This window comes from Macaca fascicularis, chromosome 1 (assembly GCF_037993035.2).
Source record: "Macaca fascicularis isolate 582-1 chromosome 1, T2T-MFA8v1.1".
In the NCBI taxonomy this organism is placed as follows: Eukaryota; Metazoa; Chordata; class Mammalia; order Primates; family Cercopithecidae; genus Macaca; species Macaca fascicularis.
This window is the reverse complement of record NC_088375.1, coordinates 81,675,470-81,687,794: the sequence shown is the minus strand read 5'-3', so window position 1 is coordinate 81,687,794 and position 12,325 is coordinate 81,675,470. Positions and strand designations below refer to the sequence as shown.

The following is a 12,325-nucleotide window of genomic DNA, read 5'->3' as shown; positions in this document are numbered from 1 at the left end:
GGATTACAGGCATGAGCCACCGTGCCCTGCTTGTTTACTGATGTCTGTGCATGCTTGGCTCCGATGTGAATACTATCCCACTATGGAGAGTAAAGGCTGAGAGGCTGGATTCCAGAGCTCAACAGTCTGCTGCCGTGCAGTGCAGCAGCCACAAGGAACATGTGGCTATTTACATTTAAATTAAATAAAATTACAAATTCAGTTCCTCAGCTGCATGAGTCATATTTCAAGTGCTCCACAGCCACACAGGGCTAGCGCTGCCATTTGGGGCAGTGCAGATATACACTGTTTCCATCATCACTAGAAGCTCTATGGGACAGGGGTGGTGGAGAGGTGGCCTCACTGCACACCTGCTGGCCAGGCCACCTCCTCCTGCGACTCAGTCATCCAGACAGTGTTGCTAGCCAGGACCCCACCAGACCTCATGGAACACACGGTCCTTCATTTCTCAAATCCCCAGATGACAGTGTCCCTTGGCTGGTCCTCTTGGGGGCTGGTGCTGAGCAAGGTGGAGATATAATTCCTCACAAACACCAGTCCAGCTAAAGCCAGGTGTGTGAGGATGCAGGGGGCTGTCGAGGAAGGTAACATTCTAAAGTCACAGAATGTCAGAAGTAGTGGGGCATCAGGAAAATCTGTTCCAACCTTCTAATCTCAGAGATAAGATAAGACAATTATGGTCATACAGGGGTGTGGCCTGGCTCCTGGCCACAGGAAGCTGGTGGAAAAGCTAAAGGGGCACCCAAACAGGCAGAGTCACCCCTGAATCCAGAGCCCATGGGTAGCAGGCTGGAGCCCTGGAATCCCGCTCTGCATGCCCTGTGGCTTTGCAGGAAGGCATATGGGAAATGGGGGATTCTTGAAGGGGGTCCCACTGCTCCTATTCCTGGAGAGGGGGCAGGGAGAGCTACGGAGAGATTTGTTCTTCAGGCATCTGATGTAGCTGGAGACTGCGGGTACCATGGCCAAAGCTGGCGCAGCCAGGGTGGGACAGGGGCCTCCAAGCAACACAGAAGGGTTAGCGGTTCACCCGGACTTGTTTATGAGCTGTCTTAGATGCACTAAGGCAAGAGATGTCTCATCTCGTCTCTAAGATCTTAAGATCTTAAATGCGGAGGGAAGGCAGCTGGGAGTGTGGACGGCAGGCACAAGGGGGAAAAGTGCAAGAGCATTTACAACCAGAAGAGAAGCTGAGGGGACACGATGGCCCATGGACAATGTCAGTGCCCTGGGAGGCTGGTAAGGGGGGTGCTGGGACTGGTGGTGAAGAGATCACTCTTAAGAAAAAGAATGGATTTACTTTCTCCATCAAACCAGCTACCATCTATTTGCTAGTCTTTAAAAATTTTAACTACATGGGTACTTATTTATTTATTTTTTTGAGATAAGTTTTCCCTCTGTCGCCCATGCTGGAGTGCAGTGGCTCCAGAACCGGGCTGGAGTGCACAGCTCACAGCAGCTTCCACCTCCTGGGCTCAAGTGATCTTCTGCTTCAGCCTCCCGAGTAGCTGGGACTACAGGCATGTGCCACCAAGCCCCGGTAATTTTTTTGTAGAGACAGAGTTTTGCTATGTTGCCCAAGCTGGTCCCAAACTCTTGGGCTCAAGTGATCCTCTTGTCTCAGCCTCCCAAAGTGCTGGGATTACAGGTGTGAGCCACTACATACTTATTAAAAAGGCACCACAAATTCCAGTAGATAGGCATCCTAAAAAATCTCTGACCAATATTCCCCAAAACTGTCAAGGTCATCAAAATCAAGGAAAGACTGAGAGACTGTCACAGCCCAGAGGAGCCGAAGGAGACTTGACAACTAAATGAAATGTGGGGTCCTGGATGGGATCCCAGAATAGAGAAAGAATCTTAGGGAAAAACTAAGAGAGTCTGCATAAAGCATGGACTTTAACAATACTGCATCAATGCTGATTCATTATAACACATGTACCACACTGATGTAACACGTTAATAGGGGAAACTGGGTATGAGGTATCTGGAACTTTCTGTACTGTCATCTCAGCTTTTCTATAAACCTAACACTGTTCTTTAAAAAAAGTCTATTAACATTTTTAAAGGTACTTATTATAAAAACGCATTTTTAAATTTATAATTTAAAAATTACTTGCCAGGTGTGGTGACTCACACCTGTAATCCCAGCACTTGGGAGGACAAGGCAGGAGGATTGCTTGAGTCCAGGAATTTGAAACGGCCTGGGCAACATAGTGAGACCCCATCTCCACACAGACACACACAAAAATTAGCCGGGTGAGGTGGTGCATGCCTGTAGTCCTGGCTACTCGGGAGGCTGAAGTGGGAGGATTGCTTGAGCCCAGGAGGTCGAGGCTGCAGTGAGCTATGGTTCTGTTACTGCACTCTAGTGCAGGCAACAGAGCAAGACAAAGAAAGAAAAATTATTTAAAACACTGAAATATTCAATTTTTAAAATTGAGGAATGCACATCTGACCTCTTTATATTCATTGTCTCCCCATATGTTTCTTCTCCTGAGTTTCAGTCTGTGTGTTACCCTAACACAGGCCACAAGTTTGTCTCTCCTCGTTTTGGCATTTCCACCCTTAGATTATGAAATTTTCAAGGATGAGGATCTGGTTTCCAACCCACCTTATTTTCTTCTCCTCCTCTTCTCATCCTCCACCATTCTCTTTTTCTTCGGCAATTTGGCGAAAGGAGTTTTCACATAACTGGAATCAGTAATGATAATCCCAGTCCCTTGAATTTGTCTGGGATTCTACAGTGTGCCAAGTGTATTTGCCTGTATAAATCTCACTTTCCTCCACAGCCCTGGGAAAGGAGCCTTATTATTATTCCCATTTCACAGAAGAGAAAACTGAGGCTCAGAGAGGCTGGGTCCAAATAAATGGCTAATGAGTGGTAGAGGGAACAGGACTGGAAACTTCCCCATCTGGCTTGCCTTTCCCATTGGTCTTGCTCCTTTCCCACTCGCTGCTGAACTAGGCTGTGGTGTGGGGCACCCTGTGAGTGTTCTGGGGGTCCATGTGACATCTTGAGGAGGAGGCAGGTTGACCCACCCCTGAAGGGTCCAGGGAACATTTGCTGGGTTACAATGAAAAGGGGGTGTGCTGTTTCAACAGCCTTGGCAGCCTTGGGCTCTCCCCCAGGAAGCCAAAGGCCTGCAAGGTGACCTACGCCTACCTGGCTGGGGTAGCTGCCTTCATCTGTGAGCAGTGAGGCTGTGGGGAAAGCTCAGTGGTGACCCAGTGCAAAGCAAAGCAACAGAGGTAGGAGCAGCTCAGCCTTGGACCAAGTTTTCTGGGTCCTTGGGAGCCATTTCAAGTGGCAAGCACCTGTAAGAATGTGGTTACTACCCCACAATTTCAGAGCCATATTTAGCTGCAGGGTCAGCCAGTGGAGGCTCCATCCGGGTCTCCAGCCCTTCCTCCAGCAGGGCAGATTTTTCTCTGCTGAATCAATTCTTACACAACTACGTTCTGCAATGGAGATGGCTCTTGGTGAGAGCAGCTCTGTAAACATGGTTTAAATGACTTTGGTGAAGCTTGGAATCTGAGCCTTCTGGGAAGGAGGGTGGGTATTTCTAGATTAACCATTGCTGGGCAGCACAGTAAACAGGGCAGGGCGTTGCAAAGTGCACAAGTCTAAGAATGTCACCTGCCCAAGTTCCCTGGGGGAACTGAGTAAGGCTCAGGGTAGAAAGCGCAGGTAGAGAAGATGAATTTTGCTGAGAATGGTTCCTCAGCACAGCACTATGGCAAATTGGAGGGAGCATGGGTTAGGAAGAGTGTAGGATTTAAAATCAGACCAGGGTTCAATCCTTTGGCAATTATTAGCTGTGTGGCTTTACATTTACCCTCCCCTCTCTGTGGCTCAGTTTTTTTTTTATCTGTACAGTGAGATGAAAATATTTACTTTAGATATGGAATGAGTACATGACATGCTGTAGTGAAAAAATGCCCCATGAATTGCATATTGTTATGTAGGTGATGGGTGCTGTTATTACTCCTTATGTGTGTAATAAAGAATGATCTTGGCCGGGCACAGTGGCTCACACCTGTAATCCCAGCACTTTGGGAGGCCGAGGTGGGTGGATCACTTGAACTCAGAAGTTCAAGACCAGCCTGCACAACATGGCAAGACCAGGTCTCTACAAAAAATACAAAAATTAGCCAGGTGTGGTGGTGTGTGCCTGTAGTCCCAGGTACTCAGAAGGCTGAGGTAGGAGGATCACTTGAGCCCAGGGGCCAAGGCTGCAGTGAGCCAAGATCCTGCCACTGCACTCCAACCCTGGGGAACAGGGTAAGACCCTGCCAAAAAAAAAAAAAAAAAAAAAAAAAAAAAAAAAGAGAGAGAGAGAAAGAGAAAGAAAGAGAGAAAAAAAGGATGATCGTGTGGTGCTCTAACCCTCTAGCACAAGGAATGAGGAATAGCTGGTCAGAAACCAGGGAATGGCTTTAGAATAGCTGAATACAACATCTTACAGGGTGTCTGAGGTCACTTCATTCACTCTCCTTCCTTCTCCGCTTTTGGAAGTGATGGAAGTTCCAGGTAATTACTTGCCCAGTCTTCCGACTACCAACAGAGCTGATTCTAGGCTCATATCTCTGGCCATGTTGCAGAGTGTCACTGTCATGGCCTCTGTTCCTGGTGCTTGTGAGGTTGTTGGCATTTGGTGAAGATCAAGGCCCCATCAGCACCGTCTGCCCACATGCCAGAATCAGGGCGAGAATACGGTATACCACATTTCACAGACTGATCTAACTAGAGTCCTCCAAAATGAAAGGCCAAAAGAACAAAATGACCAATACTGCATTACACACACACACACACACACACGCACACACACACCCGAGAAATTACAGACTAGGTACTAAGACATTTTTAAAAGGTTTACATTTTCATCTGGTTTATAATTCCTTTGGGAGGGGAATTTCTCCCAGGAATGTTAAACTTTGCTGTCTCCTCTCCAAATGGCCCAGTGGTATTTACACAGGACTTAAATCATGTATTTGTTGCTTGAACTTTGGCCCTTAAGGTGTTGTTAAACTTTGAAGCAGTTGTTAGGCAGTTGCTGTGTTTCTTTCTGGATTCTCTCTCTCTCTCTTTTTTTCTTTTTTTTTGAGATGGAGTCTCACTCTATCGCCCAGGCTGGAGTGCAGTGGTGCGATCTCCACTCACTGCAACCTCTGCCTCCTGGGTTCAAGCAATTCTCCTGCCTCAGTCTCCTGAGTAGCTGGGATTACAGGCACCCAGCACCACGTCCAGCTAATTTTTTTTTTTGTATTTTTAGTAGACACAGGGTTTCACCATGTTGGCCAGGCTGGTCTCCAACTCCTGACTCAGGTGATCCACCTGCCTCAGTCTCCCTGAGTGTTGGGATTACAGACATGAGCCACTGTGCCCGGCTGTTTCTGGATTCTGTAAAGCCCCCAGGGTTGGTCAAAGTTTCCATCAATTCCATTTTCTCTAATGAATACATTTTCCTGGAGGATCAACCTTGGGTTCCCAAGGACCTCTATCTTCTGTCTTTTGTGGGGCGAGAAGAAAAGAAATGAAAAGAGTATTTTCTGCAGGTAAGAATGTGCTCTGGCATCTCAGGAATCTGTAGAGCCTGAGCTCAGACAAGCTTTCCCACTCAGGTCACGTTCTCCCTCACAGTCTGTCTGTCCTAATGATTCACACAGATGCCCTGACATCCCTCAGGGCTAGAAAATTTTCCAGGTCCCCTCTTAGGGAGTATAGCTCAGGATTTAAACATACCCTGGGGTCAGGGGTACCAGCCCCCACTTCAGTTGTAGGAGGACCTCTGCATCCTCATCTATGAAATGAGAATAATCACGGTGATTTAGAGATAAATATTAGCTGTTATCAGCTGGTATTAGGGGTATAGGAATAACAAAACCTCTGCTAGGTGGGTGAGGACAGGAGGTACAACTCTAGTTGATTGATTTTGTTACTGATGAACTTGCCTGGGGAGCCAGCCAGCGGACGCTGATGGCAGAAAATAGATTTTTGGTTTATCAGAGCAAAATAATCTCCTCCAGTAATTATAGGCCCGCATTTATTATGAGTAAAAGAACATTGAGGGTGGATTCTATGAGAATCTTAGATAACAGCCCCAGGCCCCATTGCTGGGACTTCCTAGGAGCTTTGGGAGTTTTCATACTAAAGGTAGAGAACCCTGTGGGTTCAAACCCTCAACAAGGACTATCTCCAGAAACAAATCTGAACTTGGCTCCAGAAAGCAAGGTTTCGGACAATTCAGCTACTTTGGTTAATTTTTACTTAAATGATCATTACAGCTGTGATACCACGGTGAGCTGGTCTTGCAAACACCGAAATGCCCTGGTACTTTAACTTCCTTCAGCAGTGAGCATTAGAGTTTCCTCTTCCCTCACACTGAGTCACCTTCCCTGGTCCCTGAACCTCGGAGAACTGATGTCTCAGTGCTGTCATTGGCCTGGGCGAGTCCTCTCACCTGGTCCTCTGCCCAGAGCCTATTTCATGAACCACTGGTAATACTGGCTCCAGGAGGTGCATACCAAGGGGTGGCTGACATCCAGAAGCCCCCTGGTCCTCCCAGTGGCAGCATCTCTGTAACCTCAGCAACTAGCCCTGTGCAGGGGACACAGGAGGCCTCATTTGTGTGCCCCAGCATGGGGCTGAAGGTAGAAATATTGCCCCCTGGGGCCAAGAAATTCCATGGAGCTTCTGCAAATAGAAATTGCCAAGCTGCTCGGGAAGGGAGAGAAGCCACAGATTGTCCCTCATCTCTTCCACCCACAGCCTTACAGACAGGACCCCCCAGCTTGCTCTGAATCCATCACTTACCCAGGGCTCCTTGGCAGATGTCTGTGCGGGTGGCTCCTCCAATGATAAATTGGGGGTCAGCGCAGATCTCCTGGGAACAAGACCCACAAAGTGCTGTTAGCCCCCCAGGCAGGTGTTTCTGCAGCTAGGATGCCTCCATTCTCAGTGGATCTTCTAACCCCTTCTCCCCTCTGGGGAAAGTGTGTCATCACAGTCAGAGCTCTGTGTCATGAGGTCCTTCTGACCCCTGCTTCCTGGGCCCTGATGGGTGGATGGGCGGTCCTGTCTGAGAAGGGCAGGCATTTGGACCCTACACACTTTGGAATGCCTAGAGCTGTTTCCCAGGGGCCACAGCAGCAAGTCCAGCCTCTTCTGCCAGACGTTGAGAACGTCACACTCCAGAGCCACCCTAGCCACTGGGCTAGCACCCTCTCTCCTCTGTAACTGCATGCAAGTTGTTTTGCTTGCATGAAATTCCTTCCTTTCCCAGTCTCTTCCCTCCTTTTCCATATTGCATCATACATTGAGGCTCACTGTCACCTCCTCTGTGAAGTCCTCCTTCCTAGTCCTTCCTAGTCCAATCTTCACTCATCCCTTCAAGTCTGAGTCCCAGAGTCTCTGGACTCTGCAATTTACTACTTAGGTACCACTCTGTCTTCCTAACACATGCCCTTTTGAGGGCAGGGGGGATCTAACCCTTTTGAATTATTCCATGGGGTCATGAAACTTAGAGCATCTATATATTCTGTACCTGCTTACATCAGAGACTGCGCTCAAAGCTTTATTGCATGGAATGGATATTATCCCCCTTTTACAGACGAGGAAACAGCTCAAAAGGGTGAAGTGACGTGTCCAAAGTTAACACAGTTCACAGATAATAGACAGCACTGGCATTGGAACTTACTGATCAAATGCGCCAACTCTTTCTGCTCCTGCCCTGCCTCTAATTGATTTAGTACCAAGTGTCCAAGGGTGTTAAAATCTCCGGGGCCGTTGTCATGAGCAGATTGATGGAAGCCAATCTTGAACACTTCTTAGCCCTTTCAGTAGCCCTCCAAGTGTGTTTCGATTCTGAACAGCCCCACCCAAAAGCCACAGAGGAAGTTGGGGCACAAACTTGGGCCTCTCTGGGCTCAGGCAACCTTGCCTTGAATGAGTTGCTCCTGCGTCTCATGTCCACTTGGGCTGCACACGCCTGCCTCCACCCAACGGCGCTCGGCATGCCCACTCTGTCAAGCAGAAGTTTGCCTATGTGAGACTTGGATCTAGCCCCTGATCATCCTGGCTCAGATTGTGGGAGCTCTTCCGGAAGCACCGTCTGCCGCAGAGGACATTCCCTTCATGCCTCTGCCTTGTTGCTCTCTGCTCCTATTGGTTTTGGGGATGGCAGAGAGAATCAGAATGCTCTTTTGCTGAGGCAAAAGAAGCCAGCTTGGCCCAAGGCCTGTCAGCGAGCTCTTATCCAGCTGATGGAATAGATTGGGCTTGGTGCTGGGAGCCTGTTTATTATAAAGAATCACAGTGATAATCCTGAGTGTGCCAGGCACTTACCCCAGCAGGGTTTTTCCATTATACTTCAGAAACTTTCGAATGCCGTTAGCAGACTCTAGAGAAGTCAGAGTTCAGAGTGGTGCTGAGCGATGCTTCAGAAAACTGAAACTTGCGCACAGCATGTAGTGCATCGAATCAAATATGGGACTTACCAGTCAGTGAAAAGGGGTTGAGGGTTTGGGCTTTGCTGCATTATTCTGATAACCTGGGTTTAAATCCGGGCTCTGCCACTTATTGTATAGGTCCTAGGACCCTGGAAAGTCACCTAATCTTTTGAAGCCTCAGTTTTTTCACCTGCAAAATGGGAACAATGAAAATACCCAACTCAGAGGATTGTTCTGAGTGTTAAATGAGATAATGATGTAAACATGCCCTGGCAAGCACTCCATAAATGTGATCTATTATTACTACTGTTGAAGAAGTTGATGATAACAGTCACTGAACTTGGAGACAGGACATATGGGTTTGAGGCTGAGTTTGGCCAGCTGAAGATAAGCAAGTGAGAAACCTCTCAGAGGTTTGATTTTCTTGGGGGAAACATAGGGGCTCACAATATCTGCCCTTGCTCCTAATGGACTGGTTGCTGGGAGGATCTGATGTGCCACCCGGATCACGCCTGCTTTCTCCTCACTGTGCCCCTGCATGGTCCTTGGACCCCACTGGACTTACTGCTTTAATCCCCCTTCCAGGTGCTGGAGCCACTCTTGCCAGTGTTGTGAAATCCTCTCTCCGAGGAAGAGCAGCTCCTCCTGCTGCAAGGCTAACCTGCTCCCCTCTCCTGCCCACAACCCGTATTCTCACTTCCTCAGGGACCCTGTTTCACTGCCCCTCCCTGCCTTTATCTTTAATCCCTTCCTCCTCGTGATTCAACATGTGACACATTCAAGTTGTTCTCATATGAAAAAAAAAAAACCGGCTCTCAAAATCCAGGTCCTGCTCTACCTATCAGTTCTCCTCTCTTCCCAGGGGCCCTTCTTAAATGAGTTGATCACGTTCTTCATTTCCAGTTCCTTTACTCTGGAGTCTATAACAATCTGGCTTCTACCCTCACCTTTCCATTGAAATTGCTCTGCTAAACTCACCAATGACCTGCTAGTGTTCAAATCCAGTGGAAACAATTGTGCTCTCCTTGCCAGACCTCAGCAGCATTTGAGAAGGTAGGATAGAGGCAGACAACGCAGCCATAAAGGGTGGGCTCAACATGCACAGACTACACACAGTCCTGGATCTATGGCCTATATCCACTTGACTCTGAGCAAGGATTTAACCTTCCCAAGCCTCAATTTCTTCAACTGGCAAATGGGGATCGTAATAGTCACACTCTTCCTTGGTAGTGCAGTGCACAGCCCGCCTGCCCTAAGCAGTGGCCCTAGATCATCTCTAGACCTCTATATCCTCATCTGGAAGTCCCACAGGCATTTCCAACTGTTGGGGGACCTGTCTCTGTCACCTCACTAGCCTCAGAAGTAAGTCTTCAGAAGCAGAAACCATATGCATTGTGCCTAGCATATAGGAGGTATTCGAGAAATGCTTATTGAATGAACGAAAGAATAAGTGAATGAGTGTGAACTCACTGTGTAAACTGTAAAGTGCCATGCAAATGTAAAGTGAACACATTCTCTTGGTTTGCGTTTCATTTTTTTTTTTTTTTTTACTTTTTTTATAGAGACAAGTCTTACTGTGTTGCCCGGGCTGGTCTTGAACTCCTGGCTCAAGTGATCCTCCCACCTTGGCCTCCCATAGTGCTGGGATTACAGGCGTGAGGCACCACGTCAGGTCAGTTTACCACTTTCGCAACCATAATTTCATCTGAGGCTCATTACAATCCTGCATCCATTCATTCTACAGTCACTTCTTTTGTGTTCACTAGTGTATCTCCTGAGCTCTCAGGACAGTGCCTGGCATGTAATAGGTGCTCCATCAATGTTGTTGAATGAATGAGTGAATGAATGAATGGATGAATACTGTGAAAGGCATGGCTATGTGCTAGGCACTGGGGATATACTGGTAAATAATATACACATGATTCCTGCAGTTCAGTAGGAAGAACAAATACATGTGATTATATTTCTAAACTGTGACAATGCTATGAAGGAAATGAGTGGGGTGAGAGTTAGAGAATAACAAGGTGGGGAGGTGGCTGCTAAGAAGGGTCAGAAAATACCTGTTTGAGGAGGGAACATGTGACTAAGTTGGAAAGAATGAGAGTGAGCCACACTCCAGGTAAGAGCGTGCCTTGCTGGTGAGAAGGCCTCGTGCAGGCAAGAACTGGCTCTTTGAGAGACTGAAAGGAGGCCAGGATGGCAGGGTCTGGAGGGCCACGAAAGAGAGAAAATATCTAGGCAGGGTGTGTTATTTTAGATGAAGACACGGAGGCACAGAGAGTTTAAACCGCTTCCTCAAGGTCACCCAGCAGGTTAGCAAGAAGGTGAATCCAAGTGCTCTGAGTCTGGGCTAGGGTGCTTCCTGCAGCCCTCGCTACCTATGAGCTGGATTTAGGGAAACAGAAGGTGACCTGGGAGGCTGCCGGGTGTGGAAGCAGAGCTGGAAGGCTTGTTCTCATAACAGGAATCTAGAAGTTGGACTTCAGGCAGGCTTCCCTAGGCGTGGTAGGGGAAGCCTGGGGAAGTCCCAAAGGAGGCGGTTCCCCAAGAAACGGAATGGACAAGTAGATTGGGGAGGGCAAGTTGTCCCAGGGCCGGGAGGTCAGAGACCCTGGGGGACGGGATAATGGGGTCTGGAGGGCTCCCGGAGCTTTCCCCAGTGAGGATTCCCACCAGGCAAACCATGAGACACCTCCGTGTCCTGGGTTAATTACCATTGTCGATGTTATGGGGAGGTATCGCTGGCTCCCCTTTGGAAAAATAAATGTAACCCCAGGGCTGCATGAGACTATCCTTAGTCACAAAATGACCAGGCTCTGGCCTGTCCCCCTCCACGAACAGACAGAACCCCAGTTGGAGACGGACTTTGTCTGGTGGATGTTGCCTCTCCCTTCTCTGCAGACCCGATTCCCCTCCTCTTCCAGGTCCCCGCTACAGTTCAATTACAAGTTTCACCCCGGCCTCCTGTGTCACCCTGAGTTTTTGTGAAGTCCTAAATTGGCCTGCTAGTGGGATTTGAGTGCAGTGATTCGCCCCGACCCGCCCAGGAAAGCGTGGTGGGTGGAAGAGAGGGCAGGCCCCGTGAGTTCCCCCACGCTCGAAAGGAGTCCCAGACTCCGGTGGCGTGTAGGTGTCGCAGGCCTGCGGGGTCCTGGCTTGCGGCTTCCCCACTGCAGCCGCGCCCCAGCGCGCCGCGGGCCAGCTGCACCCCTCCCTGCCCGGCACCCCGCCCTGCCCGCGTCCTGCCGCGCACTTCCTACCGTGGGTCGCTTCCACTCGATGCCCCGGGTTTTGCTGGAGTAGGGCCCCAACTCCTTGAAGCCCAGGGCCGAGGGGATGGCTGGGAAGGAGGGGTCCTGGAAGAGCGTCCCGGCCTCCAGGCACTCGTTCCGCAGCGCCTCATAGTCCTGGTTGAGGTACTTGATGGCCCTCTCGTGGGAGCCCAGCCCCTCGGCCGCCTCCCGGTCCTTCACCAGCTTGGCCGCGATGCCCGCCATGCTGCGGCCCCGGCGGCCGTGCTGCTCACAGAAAGGTCGGGGCGACTTCGCGCTGCGCTCGGCTGGGGCGCGGCCAGGGCCCGGCGCGCTGCTGCGGACACTGCGGGCGCAGCCACTGCGAGCGATGATTCACCGGAGGGAAGCGGCCCGGCCCGCGGGGTGTGGCCTCAGCCGCTCCCGGCCTGATGGGCTCCCGGCCCGGGACCAGGCCAGCCTGCGGCCTGCGGAGCGCCGGGACCGCCGCGACCCGGGGCCAGTGCTGCCATCTGCGGACAGCTCCCGGGATGGCGCGGCCTGGCGCCGGGAAGGCTCGCGAATCGCGGTCCAGAGTTGGGGCTCCCACCGGAACCCGAGGCCACCTTTACACTCAATGCGGA

General features: G+C 49.9%; 1 protein-coding gene across 1 annotated transcript in view; it reads right to left on the bottom strand.

Moving 5' to 3' along the window:
- Window positions 1–12,050, bottom strand: part of LOC102122692 (calpain-2 catalytic subunit-like) — a 60,743-nt gene extending 48,693 nt beyond the window's left edge. The window contains exons 1-2 of the mRNA XM_045397688.2: window positions 11,712–12,050; window positions 6,818–6,887 (exon numbers count right to left, since the gene is read on the bottom strand). Of these exons, the coding sequence (XP_045253623.1) occupies window positions 6,818–6,887; window positions 11,712–11,948 (307 nt within the window). The 5' untranslated portion in view covers window positions 11,949–12,050. The remainder of the gene's footprint in view (window positions 1–6,817; window positions 6,888–11,711) is intronic.
- Between the last annotated feature and the right edge of the window lie 275 nt (window positions 12,051–12,325).